The sequence below is a fragment of the Meriones unguiculatus genome, chromosome 17 (assembly GCF_030254825.1).
Source record: "Meriones unguiculatus strain TT.TT164.6M chromosome 17, Bangor_MerUng_6.1, whole genome shotgun sequence".
Classification (NCBI taxonomy): domain Eukaryota; kingdom Metazoa; phylum Chordata; class Mammalia; order Rodentia; family Muridae; genus Meriones; species Meriones unguiculatus.
This window is the reverse complement of record NC_083364.1, coordinates 68211075-68236975: the sequence shown is the minus strand read 5'-3', so window position 1 is coordinate 68236975 and position 25901 is coordinate 68211075. Positions and strand designations below refer to the sequence as shown.

Sequence of the window (25901 nt, the reverse complement as noted above, 5' to 3'; positions counted from 1 at the left end):
GAAAACTCTTATTTATTTTTCTATCTTTACCCATGTCTTTGAAACAAAGGTTTTCATTTGTATGATTTGATTTTTAGAAATATATATTGTATGAGTCAGACTTTTTTCAATGCTTAGCAGAAATAATGTATGTGCACCAACAGAAAACCCAGCGTACTGCACAGACTAGAAGAAAAACAAAACAGCTATTTTCTGTACATGACATTGCATTTCCATAATTATACTAAAATGTATCTCTTATTGAAAAAGAAAAATATGAGAAAAAATAGGAAAATGTCAGAGTAATGTTATTTTTCTGTGAATGCAGTATAACATTTTAGAGTGAGATGAAAATAAGTGTTGGAAGTTTTAAAAGTTTTGCCTGTGTTTCAAAATGCATTATGCACTTTCCCTCTCAAATAAAAATCATTAACATTTTTGTATTTGTATTTGAGTATAATGTTTAATCCTATAGATATTAGTAACCATTTAATATTTAAGCAGTAGATAAAATAATTAAAATTGCTTGTAAAATAGATTCTCCAATTGAGCGAAACATTTTATCTGAGTGATAATGGAGGGTGGTAAGTAAAAGGAAGAGAAGAGATGGGAAGAAAAGAGAAGGGAGGAGTTAAGGGGAGAGGGGAGAAAAGAAGAGAGGGGAGGAGAAGGTAAGAGCAGAGAAAGGAAGGGAGGGTAGAGAAGGGAAGGGGAGGAGAGGCAGAGGTGGAGAAGAGAAGAGAGGAGAAGAAAGGAAGGGAGAGGAGAGGAGGAGAGGAGAGGAGGGGAAGGAAGAGGATAGGATAGGAGAGGAAGAGAGGAGAGGAAAGGAAAGGAGAGGAGAGGAGAGAAAAGGAGAGGAGAAGAAAGGAAAGGAGAGGAGGGAAGGAAAAGTGAGATAAAGGATTGGGAAAGGGTGGGATTTAGAAGAGAAGGGAAGGCAAAAAAGGAGCTTCAGGCTTAGGTACAACACTAATTTAAATGAGATCAGTTAAGTTGGTGATAAATAAAAATATATGCATAAATCCATTAAAATAGCATAAAGAACACATTATCATTTTTAAATGAAATACATCTACAATGGATTAATGGTCAATTTTATTCTTGACCTAAACATTTTGATTCTTGTATTTCCAAACTAGTTAGCTGAACAAAGAATGATGAAAATATTCTATTTCCCCTAAAACTTTTACATGTATACCACTGTTTCTATGGTGATTCTCTTATTGTTTAAACTCATTTATAGAATTACCTTGGGCTAGAGAAAGCAAACTCACTGTTATAAACTTTTGGTACATTTATCAATTATATAATCAACTTCAGCATTTATTCTCATGAATTGATTTAAATACAGTTCTGATTATTATAGAAGAGATTCAGTGTTTGTGTGCTTGGGGTTTAACAACTCTGTTGTTTATACTTTGTTTCTTGCAGGTATTTGGTATACAGAACAAAAATATTCCACCTGAACACACAGACTTTTTTCACTCAATATGTTTTTCCATTGATTCTTGTCTTTGAGATTAAAAACAACGTTAAAGAAGTATAGACTGAGAGGCATCTCAGTGATTAAGACCGCTTGATGTTCATGTGGTCTAAGTTCAGTTCCAAGCACCCACACCAGTTAGCTCAAAGCTCCCCAGTAACCTCAGGGACACAATGCTTTCTTCTGCCTCTGTGAAAACTCACATACATACGTAGAGACATATACATAAAAATAAAAAAGAAGCAAATATTCTGAGCAAATCAAGGTCAAGTGACAGCAGTGATTGATGTCACTCTTGCTCTATCATGATGATAATGTGTTGTATGTATCCTCAAATTGCAGTCAACAACCAGCTCCTGGTATGGCTACTCAGCAGCTGGAATGTGCAGCTTGAGACTAGAAATCTAACTTAGGATTTATTCTTAACGGATTTACATTAAATTTAAATAACGACATATGTACTGGCAGTTCTTGATGACTCCATCCTACTTCCCTCTTCTAATTCTGTTATTAGTTCTTTTAATCATGGTAGGATACATAATTGATGAGTTAATGGTGCAGTGATTCCTAGGATGCTGAGGTAGCAGGACTCTGTATAATATGGAAAGCATAGCAAAAGCATACATTTGTAATGCATAATAGATTTTTAAAAGGGTTTAATGTTTTTATAGTGTAAGTGCAAGATAGTACTGTCTAAATCTATTTTTTCTTTAATTAAATTTTGGCTTTGTTTGGGAGGACCATTCAGGAAAATACAAATAATATATTGTTTTTTAAAAAGTAGTATTTTGACAAAGTACTTGTAATCATATGCTGCAGAGTTTATAAGTGTAAAATGTCTGAATTATAAGGAATAAAGTATCAATGCATTCATTGTCCTGTACTTCTACTGTTTCCCTTGTTTCTCATTCAGATCTCCCTCTTGACTCAGCTTCATGACAAAAGCATGCTGCTCCTAATGTTTCCTTAGTCTCCTCAGTCTTGCCCACTTACAAGCATGACTTCCTGAATCTTGGTTCTGAGCCTAATGCTCACTTAAATATGTAAGATGATTCCTTCCTATATCATGCAGAATGCCCAGATTCCCTAGCCTGACATATGACATTTAGGATACATAGTCACCTAGAATTTATTTGTAACATTCTTTTTATCAGAAATTATGTAGTCAATAATTTCCAGTTGCCTCAGTCAAATCCATCTCTCTCTCTCTCTCTCTCTCTCTTTTTTTTCCATATGGGGGCTCTTAACAATCTTTCACTCCAATTCCAGAGGCTCCAATGCCCTCTTCTGGTTTCAAGAATCATGTGTCACACACATTTGCTACTCACATATACATACAGGGAAAACACACATATACATGAAATACAAACAAGTGAACCATTTTATAAAAGTTTCAGGAAAAGTGCTTTTCTAATTAATGAGAAAAGGGGATACAGTTTAAAAGACATTTTTCATTTTTCCATGAAAACTAGTGACAAGAAAGGGAAGCAATGAGAAAATAGAAAAGAAGACCCACAGAACAACTGTGCACATAGTTCATCAATATCAACTGATTAGAACACACAAATAACAGAGGGCCGAGGCACGCCTTAAACTGTGTTCTAATTGAACTATAGGGATAATTAGCTGATTTCAAAGAAGAGTAAATGACCCAGAACAAAAGACAAAGCATTGGCAGAAGTATCTCAATCCCTAGTGTTATCTAAGAGACAACAGAAATACCAATTTATTCCAGCACTTGGTTTTACATCAGGGAAGAGAGCCATTGAGTTTATTGTGGAACTCTGGTGGAGCACTCCTTCCAAGCCTTTGTTTCATAAAAAAACAAAAACAAAAACAGAACTTTCCTTGAATGCTGTTGGGAGTTGTTGATTCTAGAAATTGGACCCAGTGATCTCCACTGAAATGCATTTCCAGCCTTCCAGTGTGCTTTCTAAAAGATTCTAGAGAACCATTGTATATGGAATATTTAAATCAAGGAGAATTATGCACCAAGCATTTGATCAGTGGTTTTATTATTATAAGAAGATACTTTAATAAGATGTTGATGCTATAACATAAAAGTGATCCCAAATATTAATTGAAAAAAGAACATTACAAAACCTTGTTAATTTACTGGGAAGACACCTAAATGAGGTATAGGAACTACATTCACCCTGATAATACACTTATAAGTAAGAAAGAAATGATCTCTGATGTCATTAGCATTGTTTCTGAAAGCCATGCCCAACATCCTATAGCATCATTTCTGAAAGCTAGGGCTAAAATTGAAAACTGAAAATAAGACGTTACAATGCATGCTGATATTATGTTACATTGTAATAATTAACTGATAAAAAAGTTAACACCACACCTTCTAAATTTTAGGAACTATGTAAATGTTTATTTCATAAATAAATAATTTGTGCATAGTCAGAGGATATATGTTTGTCAACAAGTAGCATAAAAATATTTTATTTTTACCAAAGACCAGAAGATTTAGAACAATGCAATTGACTCAGGCTCTACATTATAGATTATCTTTTTTTCACTCAATATATTCAATGCTGTGGATTGACATGTTAGGAGTTTCTTTTGTGGTTGGCCAACATCCCTAACAAGAAAATGTTACCTACATATAAACTCAAATTTTTATTTTATTTTTTTAAATACAGAAGAAATAAGGTAGGGATTCACAGGTAAAACATTTGATTCAAAGGGTCCCCTTGTTAACCTGCAGAACTGTCAGTAATGGACAGATGTTGTTGGATCCCTAGTACTAAATGCTTCAAGAGTTGTGCTTTGAGGCTGCCCATTTTGTGGTTTCATAGTAGTTTCAAAACAGCTGTTTTGTAAGTTCTTTGTTACAGATACAGAAAATCCATTCTGCTGGATCAATGTTTTCTCTTTGATTTTTTATTTTATATTTTTATAAAGTAGTACATAAAGTACCCTTACTGCACAAGTTAAAATTTTTATTCCAAAATGAGTGACCTTTTCATGATTCCATTTTAACATTGCAATTATATTCTTCATGAATGAACCACAGAATTGTTCAAATAAAAACAAAAGAAATAATATGCAAGGAAAAATATTTTCCTACATATTCACACACCTTAAATTATACCTAACATTGCTTTAAAAAAAAAAAAAGAAAAACAATGTATTGCATTCGGAACTGATACTTCTACCTGTCCGTTTGTTATCAGACAGAATAGTCAACCAAACTCTTAATTGAATTGGCAAATATTCTGCAAATATGTTGTACTTTGTCCTTTGTTCTGTGTAGCTCTGAGGAAGATACATGATGTTTGTACTTTTAGTTTGAGTGTCTTTCTCTAAAATGCCTAAGAAACAAACACTAAAAACAAACTAGGACTAGCCTTACCAGGCCTTACCAGAAGATGACAATGCAGCCACTCCTGATGAGATCTGATAGACTAAGATCAGAAGAAAGGAGAAGAGGACCTCCCCTATCCGTGGACTTGGGAAGGGGCATGCATGAGGAAGGGGGAGGGAAGGTGGGATCGGGAGGGGAGGAGGGAGGGGTTTATGGGGGAATACAAAATGAATAAAGTGTAATTAATAGTAAAATAATAATAATAATAATAATAAAACAACAAACTAGCAAATAGAAAAAGGGCAGTAGAAAAACATACACACACTATCAGACAAGGAAATGACAACATGTGGTATTGAAGACTAAAGTCATGTGATTGAGTGTGTGAACAAAAAGGCAAGGACAGCCAACTTGGTTCTTACAAACATCCAACAGAAATCAACTGGTAAAGTTGAGGCACTCTGTAGGAATTCCCAGTTCAATATGTGAACCTGAGCCACCTGGAGAATCGGGATTACTTATATATAAATGTAAAAACAGATCCATTTTAGAGAATTTTTCCTGAAATTGTTGAAAGCCGTGAGTCCAAGATGACAGAAACTGAGCCAGGAATGTGCAGCCTGGAGGGCCATTGACATGTTTGCCTTCTGCCGAGTTGTAATGGCCTGAGGACCAAATGTTTCTCATTTCCTCTGCTTCAACATACGTAGGTTTAGGATTTAGAAAAAGCCTGAGTGGTGTCTTTTTTGAGACTGATTCTCCAACCAAGGACCATGCATGGACATAACCTAGAATCCCTGCTCAGATGTAGCCCATGGCAGCTCAGTATCCAAGTGGGTACCTAGTAAGGGGAACTGGGACAGTCCCTGCCATGAACTCAGTGTCTAGCTCTTTGACCTCCCCCCTCCCCCAGGGGAGGAACAACCTAGCTAGGCCACAGAGGAAGACATTGCAGCTTGTCCGGGTGAGATCTGATAAACTAAGGTCAGATGGAAGGGGAGGCGTCCTGGTGGACTAAGAGAGGGGCAGGGAGGAGAAGAGGAAGAGAGGGTGGGATTGGGAGGGAATGACGGAGGGGGCTACAGCTGGGATACAAAGTAAATAAACTGTAATTAATATGAAAAAATAAAAATAAAGTAAGAAGCCTGTGTTAATTCCATTTCTGAGATACTAGTCATTTTTTATACCCAAATAATTATAATATTTGTCCCCTTCAGGGTAGCCAGTAAGCAGACAAGTATGGGAGGAGGGTGTGTCCATCTGATCAGGGGTTCTGGGATCCTCTCAGGGTCCTTGGTTGGGGTATCAGTCTCTTCAGCGACCCCTGGGCCTAGTTTTTGGGGCTCAATACTGATCAAGGTATTGAAGCAGAGGCTGGGAAATTTCAATACTATGTCATTAAGGAAAATAACTAACTTAAAAATTACAGACTTGATTGACGCTTCCTGAAATTGTTTCCAAGACAGTCCACTATTATGACCTCATATGGGTTCCTTTCTTCTATTAAGCTTGAGGGGAAAGGAAAAATGAGTGAGTCTGAGAGTTCATAGCTATTGTGTTTATTGTACAGTGTATAGAGATATGAGAGAAAGAACTGGACAACATAGTTCTATACAGACTATAAAGAAATTACTCTGCGTATTTTGTTCCTCCTTAAACTGTATTTTCCATTTCTTCTCTGAAACTTGTACTTTCCTGTTAATTAAAGGATATTACATACCATGTGATTTTTAAACCTTGGTGTCCTAGGGTTGTTTTTAATTTATTTCCACAAGGATTGATTTTATTAAATAGAAACAATTACATATTTGACAATTTTATTGTTGCATATGAAATCAAATTTTACCTTTCAGGACTATTATAAGCAGAAATTTGATGTGTTTTGTCCAGTGTACTGTAAGGAAAGCAGCATGTGCACAGAGCTGCAGGGCTGCCTCTTCAAAAGGATTCTGCATAATGCTTCAGAGAAAGTAGTTTATCTTGAGTTCATTGGGGGTTCCTTATTGTGAGTCCCTGGTAGTTCTGTGACAATGAAAGTGTTGTTATTCAAATGCACATGAATGCATTCAGTCCACAATAATAGTATTCATAGCTATCTATAAATAGTTGAAGAAACAATTGTGTTGAATACTTGATATTCATCTGAACCTTTTTTTTATTTTTTGCAATGTCACATTTAAATTCAGATTTCAGAGGTACTCCTAAGATATTCAGATATTTTTAAATTACACAGATGGGTAAAAAGCAGCCTTTCATATGTATGTGTGTGCGTGTGTCTTTGTGTGTGAAACATAAGAGATGCTGAACACATGTTTTAATTAAAAAACGTATCCATAAAATATGACTAATGATTTTTCTATTCTTTTATTTTCTAGATACACCATCAGTTAAGATTATACCATCCACTCCTTTTCCACAAGAAGGACAGGCTTTAACTTTGACATGTGAATCAAAAGGAAAACCACTGTAAGTGAATTAATGAATAGTAAAATTTTTACATCTGTCTTTAATGCAGTTTGTAAATGTAGACATTGCATTTTAACCTTCTCTTGTCAAACACAGGAGCTCTTTTGTGTTTACTGTTTCTTCTTCAGAGTTCTCTAAAATGAGTTTGTATAAATTTAGAGTCCACACATAAGGTACACAATAAAATGACCTGTTGATGTTCAAGCTGATATCTGAAATGCTTAGAAATGTATGCACGTTTGCTCAAATGGAATACAATATTCTTTGTTCTTTATATCTTTTACCATGCCATCTCTGTCTTCCAATGGTAGAGCCATTTTTTAAAATAGCACTAATGAACTGTGGAGGTTATACAACTGTTATTTTAAGAAATGTGCATCACTTCCCTTAGATATGATTCAGCAATTGTGCCTCAGTGAACCTCTGGGATTCAGTTATGTAGAGATAAGCTTAGAAGTATAATATCCATCCTTGCATTAAAGATGACTCCAAAGTACAATAATCTTCTATTTTTATTGAAAGTTTAACAAATTGAAATTTCTATCTTTCTCAGAAGATACTGACTAATCCTTCCCAGAGGAGACTGATGAATGGCAGCACGTAAAGAGAAAAAGGAAATAAAAAGTTTGTTTATGTTACAGGAGAGAAATTTTAATCCCAGAAATGTGAGCGATTTTTCCCCTCTATTCACAAAGGTTTAAGATTGGTAAGGCAGGATTTACACACACTTCACTCCTGTCAAAAACTTAAAAGACTTTCACCTACTGTCTGCTGCTCCTTCAGTTGCTGAATCTAAATTGCCACTCTGTTATCCGGATTTACTTTGTAAATTCAAGAATGAGGCTCAGGATGATTTCAGGACTGGAGCTGAAACCACAGTTGTTCAGAGAGGAATGACTCAGGCTCAGGAAAGAGTCACAGTTTTCATCCTAGTCAGGCTTGCTACTCGATTTAGACTTTAATATTCACCGAAATACGATTCCACTAACATTTGTCACAGGATTTATTGCCCAAATTTTTAATAATATCTCATTTCATGTAGCATATGTGAATATTAATTCATAGATAGGTAATGGGTCAAAACAATCATATTTTGCATTCATCGTTATTGTTTGCAAGGTTATAGCAAAACTACTATTACAATTTTACACATGATATGTTCTAATTTATTCACCAGTGTTTCTTATTTCATTTTTCTTTGAACTCCCAGGACACTATCAGTAAAGTTACCAGCAATTTCCTTTATTTGTTCTTTGGCTTAGACGGCTGCTTTGTTTGTTCTTCCTGATTGTCTTGAAATCTATGCACTCCTTCCCATTTTCAAAGTATCATTTCCAGTAGATGAGGGCATTAACCTGTTTCAAAAGGATTGAACTTGTAGATCTCTCTGGTTTCTACCACATCCACAGCTGTGTCAGATGAGGCAGACAGGACACAAAACAAAGGAAGACTGGAAAGAAGCCATTTGATGTTTGTCACACGAAATCTTCATGTTCATAATGAGAAAGGTCTTTACTGGAGCACAGAGAACAGACAGACACCTGAAGAGGATTAATCAGGAAGTCCATCCTGGAGAAAGAATAGAATCACTCATGTGAAGACCATCCTTTTCCAAAGAGGAAACCTAACAAGTGGGAATGGTCGATGATTAATACATTTGAAAACAATTTCAAAATAAGGAGTAAATTAAAGACCAATAGAGGGACCAGGCTTTTTTGGCAAGATGCGGAGTGTGGCATCACATAAGCCCACTGGGCAGGGTGAAATTGTATCATTTATTCTGGTAATCACCACCAAAGTTCCGCTCCATTTCTCGGCAGCTATTGCACCTGATTCCCCACTTCATTATTTTGGCATCACTGTTTCCCAAGATGGTTAATTCCCATTATCTTTTCTATTTACCTGATCCACATCTAATGAGCAAGTGAGAATCGAAAATATATAACAGATAACATTCATTTCGTCTCATATGCAACCTGAACAGCACCCTTAGTTCTTGTTCGAATCTCCATTGTTTCTTTCAAGCGTATGTCTGACCAACATATGATTTCCTAAAGAACGAGCAATTCATCATTTATTATGTGCGTGGTTTGTGTTAAAGTGGCACCACTATCTGTGGTGTAAATCATGAAACGGCGGCGTGGCTCAGGTTGCAGTGAGACTCCTGTTTGTAGCCTGCCCTCCAGAATGCTAATGTTGTTTTCCTTGTTCTAAATGTGAGGGCCCCAGTGACTGTTTATGAACAATCATGCCTTATTTGCCTGCTTTGGACAGGAGCCTTTTGCCATTTTCCTGTAGAACAGCTGCAATTCTTGGGCCAGTACCAAATTGTTCCACTTGACATTACTATAGAGGCATTCTATTCTTTCCTTAAAAGAGAGATTACTGTACATGTCTATTGTTTTAATTTTTGTCTAAAGTGGGGACCAAGCTAATGCCAGCCACTTCTCTTTCAACTCCCTAGAGTCTCGGCAACCCTTTTCTCTCTTTGGCTGAATTCCCAGACAGCTTTTAAGCATCACATTCTCCATTTATAAAAGTGGAAGAAGAAAAATCCCCTTTATATTACATTAAAGTCATGACCTTAGAAGATGCAGGGTGGCCTGTGAATGCTGTGACAAGCGAATCAGCATTCATTTTAACGCAATGTTTAGAACATTGTGAATTTCCGTTAAAAAGAAAGAAAGCAATGAAACATTTTTCTAGTGCAATAAGCGTGCATTTGACAGTTATTCTATAAGAAGAAAATAATTACAGGATCTGATGAATTTTTCTGTGTACACAGCACAATGTTTGTGTTGTAGTTACTATTTTACCTTCTAGTAATTATAATTTTTCTTTTTGTCTTGGCAGAAATCTAGTTTGCATAATTGCACAGAGACAAACATCTATTCCTTGTAAGAAGAAAGACTTTAATCTTTCAAAAGACAGATCACATGCCACCGAGCAACTAGTGAGGTGTTGGAAGGGAACAATTACACATACATTGTGGATATGATTAAAAATTAAGGGAGAAATCTGATATGTGCATACAAATGCATTTCCCTAGGGGCATAATAGAACTGTTTCTTCAAAAGACACAAAAGTGCAGGCAAAACAACTCAATACCAGTCGGTTTCTTCAGTCTAATGTGAGCTATTCTTACTAACCACAAAAATCACAAGTCATTTGCCAATTGTTACACAATCCAATTATTGAGAAGAAGTTGCAGAATAAACCAGGAGTTAATGAAGGCACGTTATCATCCACAGTGATACATTGTTCACCAAACAGGGAAGATGTGATATTGTAACAGTATAAGTCTATTCTCCCAGCAATTTTAAATCATTCCATCTAACGCTTAAGAGACGTATTAACCAACGTTTGTACTTCTTCTGCTATTCGGAAATCCTTCTGATTAATCAGCATACTACTAATAGTGTCCAGGTTCGATGTTTGCAGTACAATATTCTGAGTCTCTGTGGTAGTGTAAAAGTAGAAGGTTAGGCTTGGACCTATATAATAAATTGATAAAGATCCATTGCCTTAGTTGTCATGAGTCAGATTTGACTTAACATGCTTTTTTATGTTAATAAACTCTGGTCTTAGAACAATTTTGGATTCACAGCTAAGCTGAGCAGAAAGTGTACAATATTTCTGTATGCCGTTGCTCTGTATGCCACATGAGAGAGATGGTGTTTCTCATGGTTCACACCAGTGTTTGACTGAGGCATGCTGGCCAGTCATCGCGGCAGCGTAGTCTGTCCTCTTAAACAAGGTTCACTCTTTTTTCTAGACATATTTTTAATCACGAAAATTACGTAATCTGTATACATAAGTGAATTTTGTAAGGACTGATAATTATATATATACATATATGTATATGTAATGCATGTATGCATATGTGTGTGTGTGTGTGTACTTCCTCCCTCCAAATGACACCAAAATAAATAATGACCATGAGACTGTAAAGTGTCTTTTGGTAAAGTGATTAACTACAAATCACCATGCTAAACTTCATTATCAGAAGCCTGAAACGTATTTAGTATTGAATTGTTGGCAAGATAGCATAGTAGCTCCAGAAAGTGCATTATGATCATAGATTCTTCCAATATCTCAAATGCAAGATTTTGACCAAAATAAACACATTTCAGGGTAATGCTTCACATGTTAAAAAAAAAATCTAGGCGACAAATAAACCAATATAGAGACAAATCAATGCTGACATCAAATAAAACCTGTTAAAGCACTCAAATTATTAAGGTTTAAATAATAATAATAATAATAGTGCTAATAATAAATGATATTCATATACAGAGAATACAGAAGCAAGAGGTCCTTTTAAGATAAAGTGTAAAATAATAAATGGTGACTGGCAAATTTGAATCACAGGTACCTGAGAGTTCGCCTAGATGATATTTTAGTAGACTTGACAAAAAAAAAAAAAAATTAGGAAGAGAAAAATATTAATTCTAGTTCCAGAAGTGTGGAAGTGGCTGTCCTTCCAGGCACTATTATTGGGATGAAATGAACAGTTTATCAGTTAACAGCTTTCCACAGCAAGCAGATATAAAAGAAATCATATGATTCAAACTTACATAATGTCATGTCCAGTGAGTCCTTAAAAACCCAAGGCTCTCTGATTCTGTTGACTGCCTTTGGATCCCTGGCCCCCAGATGGAGTGCCTTGTCTGATGGGTGGATTACAACCCAGAGAGGTCCACCCTTCTCTGAGAAGAAGGGAAAAGGAGAGGGGAAAGGGCACAAGTGGAATGGAGAGGAGAAGAAAGAGAGGTCTGCAATCAGGCTGTAAAGTGATTAAATAAGTGGAAAGCTGGGTGTGGTTGTGCTCACCTGTAATTCAAGAATCTAGGGAGGCAGAGGCAGGAAGATCTTTGTGAGTCCAGGACAGCCAAGCTTACACAGAGAAATCCTGTCTCATAAAAACAGAAAAAGAAATAAATAAAATAAAATAAAATAAAATAAAATAAAATAAAATAAAATGAAGCAATAAGTAACTGGAAAAAAAATCCAAGGTCTGTTAAATGTAAGGCATTGTTTTGTCAGTACTTTTCAAAATTGCTCTTTCATTTTTAATTTGTTAATTTAAGAACACTTGAGCCAAGCAGTGGTGGTGGATGCCTTTAATCCCAGAGATAGAAAGGTCACCAAGTTCGAGGTCAGCCCAGTCTGACCTCTACAAGGCTAGTTCCAGGATAGCCAGGGCTATATAGAGAAAACGTGTCTCGCAAAACCAAGAGACCTGAATTATATGTACTAAGTGGAGAGAGAGAGAGAGAGAGAGAGAGAGAGAGAGAGAGAGAGAGAGAGAGAGAGAGAGTGCTAGAGTTCAGAGGCTTTGGATCTCCGTGGATCCAAATTATAGGTAATTACAGGTAGTTGTGAGCTGAGAATATAAGTGCAGGGTATTGAACTCCAGTTCTGTGTAAGCGCAATGCATGCTCAGATATCTCTCTAGCCCCAAACATTCTTCCACTTAGTTGTCAGAGTTAAATCATACAACTACCTTGTTGTAAAGGTTTACAAATTTTACATTCGTGTGTTATGGATTAAAAGCACTTGTCTTTCAGGGACCCTCCTTGGTAGGCTCCTGTCCTTTTTCCTGTCTTCTCCTTCTTCCAATGTCCGTCCCATTTGCCTTTCTGAGTGAAGATTGATCATCTCATCCAGGGTCCTCCTTCTAGTTCACCTTCTTTAGGTACAGATTTTTGTAGGTTTATCCTATATCAGTTTGGATGAGACCAAATAAGCTACGGTCATATGGAAGGGTCCCCTATCAGTGGACTTGGAGAGGAGCATAGGAGGAGATGAGGGAGGGAGGGTGAGATTGGGAGAGGAGGAGAGAGAGCTACAGTTGGGATACAAAGTGAATAAACTGTAATTAATATAAAAAATAAAATTTAATTAAAAAGCACTTGTCTTGTACTATCCCCAGCTAATACTAAAATTGAGACTACCTTCTACATTAACAACACTGATGGCTGTATTGTCTTGATCGTTCAGTGTTTTGAGCTTGGCAAGAAATAGAGAGCATTCATAAACTATCAACCAAAATTTTAATCAAATAGCTAAAAAAGTAGTAATGTAAACTCAATATTGTCTTAGATATTTGATACCTAGGATAGATAGCTGATAGATAGAGATATATATAGCTACGTAGATATGTACACAGAGAACTTGTACATAGACCTAGATGATATTACCAATGTAATATAAAACAATGGAATGTCAGAGAGCCTTGAGAATACAGTCTTCATGAGTCTATCTTTCATATTATATGTTATATAAATGTCTCTGAAGTAAATGGCAGATAAAACATGATATAAGTATATCTGTCATATAGATATTCCTATAGAAAAAAATCTCTTAATATCAAAAGTCACATAATGTCTAGATATTGACCTTTGATTGGAACCTAGGATACTATGACACTATTATAATTAATTAACTCAAATTTAATGCACTACAGCCACTTTATCTTATGGTTATTTCAAAGGTGTAATGCTAGGAAATTAGTGCTAAATCTCCATAATAAAGATGAAACCACATCCTGTCCTTCCTTTGCAGTAGCTAATATGGTTCTTTGCTTCCATCTCATGGCTTCCAATTTTAATCACGCATTCACTCTCTGGAAGCACACAAGTGGTTATCTTGGAAATGAGACTGAATATTTTGGTTTTGTTTGTAAAACATGAGGCTGACTCTTGGTAATCTCCACGGCTGTTATTTAGGCTGGGCATCTGTGGTGTGCTGGGCACTCAATCATTTTCAATTAAATGTTCCAGTGTCTTGTGAAAGACCCATCAGAGTCTGCAGAACCATGGTTATAGATCCACAGAGAATATGCACTTCTTGAACATTTTCCAGGAAGGCAGTTTTCTTGCAAAAAGCCAATTATTTTGAGGGATTATGTAAATGTTTAGCTGGAAAGCTAACTCAGAATGTCTCAATATTTAAGACACCATCCTGGAAAAAATAGACCATAGCATTCATGGGTGAGACTCTCAAAAAGATTACCTCTTTGCTCTTATGTTTAAAGTATCTGCCATGTGTGAATATATCAGCTGTGAGATTACATAACTTTTTATTTTTACCTACATATTAGTATAGAAATTTCCTTTGTGTTTTTGTAGTAACATAATCATCCATGTTGTGATTTTAGCAAGATACTAGAAACAAAAATAACACTTATTCTTCTTACCCTGATGTGTATGTTAAAGAAAACAGAAATCATTTCAACTGTCCGCTAAGAAATAAGCTAGTTTGTTCTTTTAAAAGTTCTACTCAATACAATGTTTTGTTTTCTCTCTCAGCCTTTTTTTTTTCTATAATACTTGGAGCTATTATTCCTCTAGAACTCACCAATATAATTTACAAAGAACTATATAATTCACTGCCAGTTAAATATTTTGACTATCACTTCTGCAAAAAGTATATGAGGAAACAAAATGTATAAACATAATTAATGCTAAATTTCTATAGAGTATAGGGATTTTAATCTGTTATATAAGAGAAATTTTGAGTCCTAGAGGGGGAAAAATTATTCAATGAAAACATGTAAAACAAAGTTTCTTGCATGAGTATTGGGTCACATATATACATACTACATACAAACTCAGTTCCTAAAGACAGACATCTTAATGTTTCAAGTCAAGAAAAGAATCAAACGCAAATATTGCCCCAAGTTCTCAGAAATAAGAACATTTACAAATAGCCCCAATATAGTAGGCAGAATTGTTCCAGGATTGGGAAGGGCTTAGAGATCCAACTCCTCCAAACGTAGTGTGCTGGACATATCCGGGACCTTGAAGTACTAAATGAAGAAGAGAGGAAGGTACATTTTTAAAAGCAGAGGATTAGAGCAGCAATGGCCTTGACTAGGGGTCAGCAGAATATAACACCCCTTCAAAGTGCAAGCAAAGACTGCAGAGTGACCTGGTCTCAGAGACGGCAGAGGAAGAATATAAGCTGAGCGGCAGGGAAGCAACAGAGGTGCCTGATAACGCAGGAGCACTGCCACATGTTAGAAATGCTTCTCAGATTGCTTTCACTGCTCATTACTGTGTTATCAAATCAATTTACTTGATCCTTCTTTATAAAACCAAACCCAGAAAATAATATGCAAGAAAAGACAGTATAAATATGGGGGAAATGGACAAGTAATGAAAAATTAAAGGCATAAGTAGAGCGACTTTTTCCTGCTGATGTGTTTTCCAAATTTTTTTTAATGTAAAACATAAATAATTTGAAAATCATTGTATTTAAACCTGATATTTACAGTCAGTCAGAATGTTGGAACACAGAATGAAAATGTTAAATTTTTGTCATTTTAACTCATTACAGAAATAAAAAATGTTTCAACTGAAGAAATTTTAGTTCTAGGAAAAAAAAATAACAGTGCCACAAGGAGGTTCTGTTTAATAATGCAAAAAGTATATTCCTTTGAGAAGAATTTCATTGAAATGATTAAAACATACTTTCAAAGTTTTAAGTTTCAGATTCAATTATCTTCAGTCTTTACAGACATAAAGCATTTAATTCCCAGCTACCATATAGCTGAGTTATATCTCACTATTACTTTCCCAAGACCATCAGTTTTAATATTAGAGAAGAAGCAAGCCATGGAAGAAAATAAGTTAATAGTGTGAAGTGATTACAATGAAGCAGAGTGACAAATTTAATTAGCGCTTTTGCATAGTACTGGAAACAATGGACTTAACGTTTTTTAGGGAGAGAGAAGCCTATCATTTCTACCTAGCTGTGAAATGAATGGCTTTGAAAGCAAGAACACATTCTGATGCTTGAAATATGTTCTCTGGAATCATTTTGTCCCAACACTCTACACAGCTTGAGAAGAGCTGGCATGGTCTGAAATATTCAAAATCACAGATTTTGATGGAAAAATTAAAATTTAAAAATATTCCAGAGGAAAAATTTAGGAGATTATGTTTATTTTTAAACAAGCTGAGAAAACTCCTTATTGAAAAATGATCCTTGCTAAACATATCAAAGAGAGTTTATGCTTAATTCAAACACATAGCTAGTTATATCATATAAAGGAATGACTATTGATTCAAGGCTTGTTGAATTTGTAATTAGAAATTAATATTCTATGCTTATCAAAGTGAGAAATGGTGAATGTAGATAAGGCCTTGCTAATATTTTCCTCCATCAGAAATCTGTACTTGAATAGTTTAAGCGTTTTTCAAACTTTGAATAATTTAACTTCAGAACCAATTTCTGTCTTTCCTTTAGGATCATAGAATCTTATCTTTTCTCGGGATAATCTTCTGTTTGTTGTGGCATAAATTGGTTTTAGTTATACAATGCGAAGTATGATTACTTTATATCTCAGTACTTTAAAATAATCATCAGTAAATAAAACAATCAGTGAAAACGGGCCAGGACTTCTCAGTCACTCTAAAATTATGCCATTAGGATCTAACCTCTAAAGGGTACTTTCCACTTGCATATAGGTAATTTCCCATTTCAACCATAAATCTTGGAACTCAGAGACAAGAATAGTCTTAGAAAATAAGACTCATGTACCGTATGATGAGATTGATTATAAAAGGCTATAGCTTGTTTACTACTTAAGTCTTCTTGATTTTATTACCGTAATCAAGTATAAGCAAGTTCAACCTGACTTTATTTATAACTGTTTTAAGATGTTCTTGGCTCTACCACGTAGAAGTAAAAAATGGTGAATTTTAAGTAGGTGCTTTCAGTGTTGAGCTTTTCAATAAGAATCTTTGGGAGGATGACACTTATAGAAAGATTAAGCAGAACAACACTTTCATAAAACGGTGGCTCATATATAAAAAAATTCAAATATAAAAAATCCAAATTACACAGTGATCAGCAAGAAGAGTAACATGGTCTTACTGAGTCATATTTGAATGTGTTTGCTCTATGCTATAGGAGCAGAAGTGACTAGAGAATCCAGAAGCATTCCTTCTACAATAAAATAGGAGAGTGCTTATCAAAGAAATCAAAGAACCATTAGATTTTATTGGCCACACAGTGACCCTTTATTATTTTATTTCGTTATTTATTTTTTGAGACATGGTCTTACCATGTAGCTAGTTCAGGACTAATTATAACAAGTTAAGAAAGGAATAGAATGTACAAATTTAGAGGTGATGTTATTTAAGAATGTTCATTACCTTTATTATTATTTCAAACTTGTCATTCTTTCCCTTTATTTTAATTTATACTAAAAATTCAAATTATGAGAACAGAGTTCTTAGGCTTTGAAATGTTCTAAGTAGAAGAACCCTTGACACTCATATCATGATGGGAATAAACTTATTTTCTGTTTTCAGAGTTTTCTGTCTATCATAAAGAGAATTTTGATTGAGCACGACATCTGGATCATATTACTATGGAGAAAAGCAAAATGCACTTGTGTGTGTATAGTTTCCCAAGGCATGGGAGGTAAAGAAATAAGAATTTCTGAGGCTTGCTAGATAATTGGCAATCTCAAGTTTAGTGAGAGACCTTGTCTCTAAAAATTACGAGGAGCTGATGAGATGGCTCAGTGGATAAAGGTGCTTGCCACTTACGCCAGGAATCCATGCAAATGTAGAAAGGAAAAAGAAAACAGAAGAACTAACTCCAGGAAGCGGTCTTTGCTTCTAATATGTTTGCAAGACATTCATCGTACTTACTTGCCCTGTATATTCCATGTACACTTAACAGCAATACCACCGCTACCATGAACATCAGCAGGAAAAACAACAATAACAGAAGAGCAAAAACAACAAGAATAATATTTTTTAAAAGTTGTCCAACTACAGAGAGAGGAAACTGAAGTTGGAAACCTGTACATGTGTGGCTTTCCTGTGCACATGTGTACCTACACACGTAAATATACGTAAACATAAAAAAGACATGTGGATTGAACACAGGGGTCTTCCCAGAGACTCATACTCCAACCAAGTACCAGGCATGGAGATAACCTAGAACCCCTGCACAGATGTAGCCCATGGCAGTTTAGTGTCCAAGTGGGTTACATAGTAATGGGAAGAGGGACTGCCTCTGACATAATCTGATTAGCCTGCTCTTTGATCACCTTCCCCTGAGTGGGGAGCAACCTTACCAGGCCACAGAAGATGGCAGTGCAGCCACTCCTGATGAGATCTGATAGACTAAGATCAGAAGGAAGGAGAGGAGGACCTCCCTTATCAGTGCACTTGGGGAGGGGCATGAGTGAAGAAGGGGGAGGGAGGGTGGGACTAGGAGGGGAGGAGTGAGGAGCTTATGGGGGGGATACAAAGTGAATAAAGTGTAATTAATAAAATAAAATTAAATTAAAAAAAGACACGTGGAAAACTTTTTTAACCGTTAAATAATATAGTAGTTAAATCTGAAAAAGAGATGAACCTTGATATTTACTCAAAATACAGAGCAATATTTTACAATAATTTGCATACATGTAGAATATTTGAACATCAGTAACAAATGAATGAATGTTTTACATTTAAGATGATCAACGTGAGAAACAGCTTTGAAATATTTTTTTTTCTTTCCCTCCCTACCGTCTTTAACTTCCAACAGATGAAAAGTACAAACTGATTCTCTGAATAAGTTTCAGCCTTTAAAGAATCGTTTTGGTGAACCTAGAATCTTCTGATCCGTAGTCAGGCGTGTTATATCAAAGCTGAGGCTGAGGCTCATAGACAAACTTTGGGCAGAATGTATGCAATTTTATGAAAGAAGGGGAAGAAGAAAAAAAAAAAAACATATGGGCCCTCGGGGCCCGGCACAGACTGGTACCCCAACAAAGGACCATGCATGGAGAAGACCTCAGATGCAGCCCATAGACTCAAGTCTCCAAGTGAGTTCCCTAGTAAAGGGAGCAGGGGCCTGAACTCAGTGGCAGGCTCTCTCATCACCTCCCCCTGCGGGGGAGGAGGAATGCAGCATTACCAGGCCACAGAGGAAGACAATGCAACCAGTTCTGCTGAGACCTGATAGGCTAGGGTCAGAGGGAAGGGGAGGAGGACCTCCGCCATTAGTGGACTTGGGGATGAGCATGGGGGGAGTTGAGGGAGGGTAGGATTGGAAGGAGATGAGGGAGGGGGCCACAGCCGGGATACAAAGTGAATAAATTGTAATAAATAATAATAATAATAAAGAGAGAAAGATTTGAAAGAACTTCAAAACGGCTTAACCCAACCTTTACATACTTTAGCGATAAAAAGAACCATTTTGTCTTCAACATTTTTGGATTTGTTATTAAATTTTTAAAATACTAAACAACTTCATCTTTTATTCTTTCTCTTCTCTCTGTGTCTTGTCTCTCTCCTTCTTTCTTTTCCCCCTCTCCTGTTTTCTGTCATTTAAATTTGTCACTTGAGTTTAAGAAACACTCTTAGTCTATTCAGTGGTAAAGGTATAGGAAACAGTCCTCACAGGTTCTTTCTCTTTTGAAAATATAAAAATTAAAAATTTTCTTCATGTATCAATTACAAACTTATTTTTAATTCACATTCTTTTCATATTCATTAGGGTTTCTAAAAACAGTTAATATCATTAGTAACAGATTTTCCCATGACTTTATAAAATAATTTCATAATCTAGAACATTTTGCTTAATTCATAAAATGGAATCATATCCTTATGAAAATGACATTTTTTAATATCCTGTGGAAATATTATAGATAGTAAAGAGAAAATATGTTTTAAAACATCCCTGACAATTAAAACCTCAGTCAAATCCACTGACTCACTGTAAGATTTCTTTTTTGTTTTGTTTTGTTTTTTTATTTAAATTGTTTCTTTTTATTTAACCAAAGGAGTATAGTTTTCACATGGAAATATCACTTTTATTTATTTTTTATTAAATTTTTATTTTTTATATTAATTACAGTTTCTTCATTTAGTATTCCAGTTGTAGCTCCCACCCTCATTCGCTCCCAATCCCACACTCCCTTCCTCATCTCCTCCTTGCCCCTCTCCAAGGCCATTGATAGGGGAAGTATTCCTCCCCTTCCATCTGACCCTAGCCTATCAGCTCTCATCAGAAGTGGCTGCATTGTCTTCTTCTGTGGTCTGGTAATGCTGTTTCCCCCTCAGGGGGAGGTGATCAAAGAGCAGGCCAATCAGTTCATGTCAGAGACAGTCCCTGTTTCCCTCACTAGGGAACCCAATAAACTGACATGAAGTCAGTTGGCATGCCTTGTGGTTGTGCTTTGTCATCAAGGAAACATCAGATATAAATGTTCCTAAATGTCTTTCTTTTCCCTTGTGATCCAGAACATGGTGCTTCCTTAAATGCTATTACACTGAGTGCTTTTCATCTAGGAAAAAAAATGTTTAAATTTCCTAAGGATTTTAGTGTTAGATCCCAACATATATGACTGTAACTTAGAATTTCAGTACTCGGGGAAGTTTGTAAGTTTTGGCAAAGAGAATCAGCCTGGACAGAATTCCAAACTATAAAAACTGTAGAGGAAACTTTTGGTGGCCTGAATCATGTGACTCAGTACTGTGTAGCTAAATTGCTTATTGATTCTTTATTCTTCTCCCAAAACATATGCCTAAAGCAGAGGCAAACGGCAAAGTCCAAGGAAATTTTTCTGTCCACAGAGCGTACTGAGTACAGCAGGGAGATCTTCACGTAGAGGTGGAAGGATTAGAAGAACTGATACTTATACCAAAGGTCGCTGAAAACCTCTCAGATTCGTACAGTTCAGATATTACACACATAAAACCTCATCATCATGACTGTACAAATGGGAGCTGAACAGGATGGTACCACTGGATATGACAAAGTGGATAGGGAAAACCCCCATGGCAAGGAACTATAGGCAAGTGAGAAAAGCTAGGAGTGGGAGAGATGGTCTTTCCCAGTGAAGGGCACATTAATTAGTCAGTTGTCTAGTGCAAAACTATAATCTTTGAAAATCTATTTAAATTTTCTGGTAAATTAAATAAATATATTGTTATATAAATTATACAAGTAAATTATATAAATTATAAGTAAATTGCTATATAAATTATAAGTAAAACTATACAGACTGAACAGATTATGTTCTGGAATAGGTTTATATATACACATATATGCATTCTATAACAATTAGTGGCATGGGGGAAGGCCATGAATTTGAAGGAAACTAGGGAGGTGTGTTTTTTTTCACTTTTTAAAAATTTATTTATATTTTTATAAATTACAGTTTATTCTCATTGTATACCTGCTGTAACCCCCTCTCTCATCCCCTCCCAAACCCCTTCCCCCTCATCTTCTCCCAAGCCCCTCTCCAAGTACTGATAAGGAGGTCTTCCTTCCCTTCCATATGACCCTAGTTCATCAGGCCTCATCAGTACTGGCTGCATTGTTTTCCTCTGTGGCCTGGTAAGGCTGCTCCTCTCTCGGGGAAAAATGATCAAAGAGCCAGTCACTGAGTTCCTGTCAGAGACAGTCCCTGTTCCCATTACTATGGAGCTCACTTGGACACTGAGCTGCCATGGGCTATATCCATTCAGGGTTCCAGGTTATCTCCATGCATGGTCCTTGGTTGGAGTATCAATCTCAGAAAAGTCCCCTGGGCACAGATTTTTTGGTTCTGCTGCTCTCCTTGTGGAGCTCCTCAGCGTTATTTTTTTCCCCCTCAGTCGTTTGTTTTCTCCTTGTTCTGATACTTACACCCTCTCAGAGCTCACAGAGCCCTCGGAATTCCACTAATTCCAGCTGCCAAGACAACACTGCTCTGTGGATAAACTAAGGCAGCCATAGCAACATAGCACTGAGATTAAAATAAAACATTTTACGTGACATAACTGAGTTTTTAAAGAAACCAAAACTTCTACTGCAGGGAGGGGCATATAGAAGTGTTTAGAGGGAGGAAAGGAAAAAGAGAATTTTCATTAAATTATCATTTAAAAATGTGATCATGATGAGAAAAGAAAGTAGTGAGCTAACTTTTTTTTTTTTTTTAATCTGGTAAGATTACAAACTATTGCTCTAAGACTTTAAAATGTGAGAAAGAATCTTTCAGATGCTTGGATACTATTTTTATTTTCGTAACATCTTAGAAGAACTTGTTGGAAAATGTCATACTTATACCCCCTTATAAAATCATCTTTATGAGACTGTAGATTGAATAGACAAAAGTAAAAAGAAATTTTGTCTCACACTGGTACTCTCAAAATTCTAATAATCTTGTAACATAAACGTGGGAGCCATTCTGTTTTGACTATGTTAATGTTCTCACTGTACAGCGGGTTCCTGGCATATCAGTTCTGCTGTTCTCTCGGGAACATGTGTAGGCTGTTTATAATCTATGAATAAACCCTAACCTCCATTTCACGAAACATTTTGTGACGTGAACATTTTTATCACTTTGAAGATTTACCTCCCAGAGTAGGATCCTGAAAAATTAAGTTTGATGTAATCCAGACTTCAATCACAGTCTCCTGTCACCACATGGGCAAAGATTTTTTTATTCTGTTTTATATATTCTGTTTTGTTTTTCTTTGCTCATTTTTGTCATTTTTATAGTCTATTAATTTACTACATTCAACAGAATAAAGTTGTTTTGTTTAGAAAAGAATTCAAATATAGACTGAACACCTAAATTTCAACACATTCTTTCCATCATTGTGTTTCTACACAATTTCAAAATACATGTCTAAACTTAATTATGTATTTATAGAACCATGTGCCTAAGAGGTAATTGAGAACATATTAAACCAATTAGGAAAATGTCATCACAATTTAGACTTGTGTTAATTCTGAGTATATGAACAGTTTTATTCTGGGTTTACCAATCTCAACTTGTGCATCAAGGAAGTACTGCCTTTTTATTATAAGTACTTCATTTAAGAAGAACTACAAAAGCATAGTGACATCAAATAAAAACTTTTCACATTTTTATTGTTGGTTTTGTATGGCTTTGTGAAAAACACAAAGTATACTATTCTAGTTGTGATACAAATATTAGTTTTATTTGATCTGTTTTACTGTTTCCAAGGGATGCTGGGGATATGCACATATAAAATCATACAGGGTGTTACAAAATCCAAATTATTAAATTCTAATGGCAAGTAGTGTAAGTAGGATATATAGAACAAGTAAAGTTTTATTAGTATTTGGCTTCTTTTTTTTTAGATATCTTATTAAAATTAAAATTATGGGAAAATAGTGTTTTCCCATAATCCTATATGTTTAGTTTTTTCATTTTTCATAGTTTAGAAATACCATGGGTATAATTCATGTGAAATTTCATTGATTCCTGCGCTTTATTTTTCTGAAGAGCTAGGAAGAAAGCAAAGCGCTTACCGTACGCACGGCAATATTTCACCCTGCTCACAAAAATGTATGTGCCAGCCGGTCAGTCCTTCCAGGGACATCCACAAAGAAACCTGTAATTCACTTCACTTCTGACTCCATGTAGCTGGAGATAGTGTCAAATCCCACAGCAGGAAGGTTCAATCCCAGGAAACCGCTACTCTGTCTTAGGCCAATTACACATAGCAGACTGTAAACCATCCTTCTGATCAACACACTATGAACCAGTATTGCCATGACTCCCTCCCTGGGCTCAATTAATTTGCTGGAGTGCCTCTGAGAAGCATTCTACTTCTCTCTTTGTTACAAAGGGTATTGCAAAGAGTATAGAGGAGCAACTAAATGAAGAGATGCACAGGGGAACAGTTAGAGGATAAAAACAAGCCAGAGGCCCTCGATCTGGGGGAAAAACTTCCCTGTTTGTACATAAATATATTTGTGTACATATATACATATGTATATATATAATTTATTGATTTTATATATATATATATAATTTAGTGATTGTCCTTCTATAATTTCATACATGTTTATAACATAGCCTATCATACTACCTCTTTTTATCCACTCCCTCTTTTTATCTCTCTGCCATTTCCATTAACTCTCCTTCATTTCTTACCAATCCCCTTTCCAGATTCATAACTTTCATTTTGTGATGCATTCAATTTGACCTGGGCTATGTGTGTAAGACTGGATTGGAACTATCCTTTGCACCCTGGTAGTGTCATCAGTCAGAGCTCAACTAAAGGCAATGACTACTTTCTCTCTGAAACTAACATGAAACAAATTGTTCAGCATTGAGGTGTAAGGAACATCAGAGCACTTCTTCAGTATTCCATTGGTGCCTCCATTCCTGTGTAGACCCCGTGCAGGTGTCTGTGCTGCTGTGTGCCTGTGACTGTGATGGCTATGTCTTCCCCAGAAGATGCCATTTTACAGTCCTTCTCCCCATTTTCAGTGTCTTACTTTTTTTTTTCCTGCCCATTCTTTTGTAATGTTATCTGAGGTTTTCTGTGGGACCTAAGACTCATCCATCATTTATTATGGGGCATCTTAAGAAGTCTCTGCCTCCACTATCATTCACTGGGGGAAAAAAAAAAGAAAAAGTTTTTCTGATTTAGGGTGAGAGAAGCATTTCTCTAAGGATAAAAATATAAACATTTAGAAGACAAATTGATGGTAACTCGATTTAATTAAGTGACAGTATTCAGGCTTCTAAGAGCAGTTTTTCCACTAATCAGTTTTCCACAAGATACCAGTTCTTTGAGTTTTCATGGAGGTTACATATTATAAGCCTGACTGATCACATCATTGGACATTGGTTACCAACTCAACTTTTGACTTCCGTCTCCTCATGGAAGGTGAGAAGATAGGAAGTCTCTACTCTGTAAGAAAGCAGCCCTCTTCTGAAGCTCTCCAGGAACCCTTGGAGAGTATGTGTTTGTAGCATGTCATAGGTGAGCTTGATTTAAACAAAAGAAATTTTTATTATACAAATAGTTGCAATAAATTTAGGAACATTACCAAAACTTCTGTCAAAGACTACTTCAGCAGTACTTCTAACTAAAAGGCCTTCAAAAGGACAATCTCAGGGACTTGGGCAGAAATAAATACATATATTTCATATTTATCAATTCTGAAAACATTGAAAAGTACCTGTTATTTCATATAGAACACATCTCACAGTCATAGATATCAATGATGAAGAACTGTCATAGTGTCCAACTATATTCTATAAAGATTAAAAATATATGAAATGTTATATATGTATAATATTTAAATATGCTTTATGTATGTAATATCTGTGTGAGTCTCCCACAGTAATGTGTTAGGAGCAATGTTCAAGACTTACTTCCTTTCTACCATGCTTTCCAGGCATGAAATTCATACTGTCAGGGTTGAATAGCAAGTGCTCTATGTGCGAAGACATCTCCCTGGTCCTCTCAATCAGTTTTCTTAAAGAAATACTTCTAAGCAAATTCTTTATGAGAGTCGAAACAGTGGTAAACATAAGAGGGTGAAGGGTAACTTCAATACACATCATGCCAGAGTGCTGGGCCAGTGTTATAAAAATATCATTTCAAGTAAATCTGAGGAAGAATCATTACTTTTTTAAAATATTTATTTATTACCTTTATTCACATTGTATCCCAGCTCTAGGCCCCTCCCTCATCTCTTCCCAGTCCCACCCACCCTCTTTCTTCTCCCCCTATACCCTCCCTAGTCCACTGGTAGGGGAGGTCCTCCTCCCCTTCGATCTGACTCTAGCCTATCTGGTCTCATCAGAACTGGTTGCATTGTCTTCCTCTGTGGCCTGGCAAGGTTGCATTCTCCCCTCCCCAGGGGGAGGTGATCAAA

General features: G+C 35.9%; 1 protein-coding gene across 2 annotated transcripts in view; it reads left to right on the top strand.

Annotated features, from left to right (window-relative positions):
• The window catches only part of Cadm2 (cell adhesion molecule 2), a 766465-nt gene that overhangs the window by 642506 nt on the left and 98058 nt on the right, over window positions 1–25901 (top strand). For both annotated transcript variants that reach the window (XM_060370623.1, XM_060370622.1), the window contains one exon: window positions 7160–7250. In XM_060370623.1, coding sequence (XP_060226606.1) covers window positions 7160–7250 — 91 coding nt within the window. The remainder of the gene's footprint in view (window positions 1–7159; window positions 7251–25901) is intronic.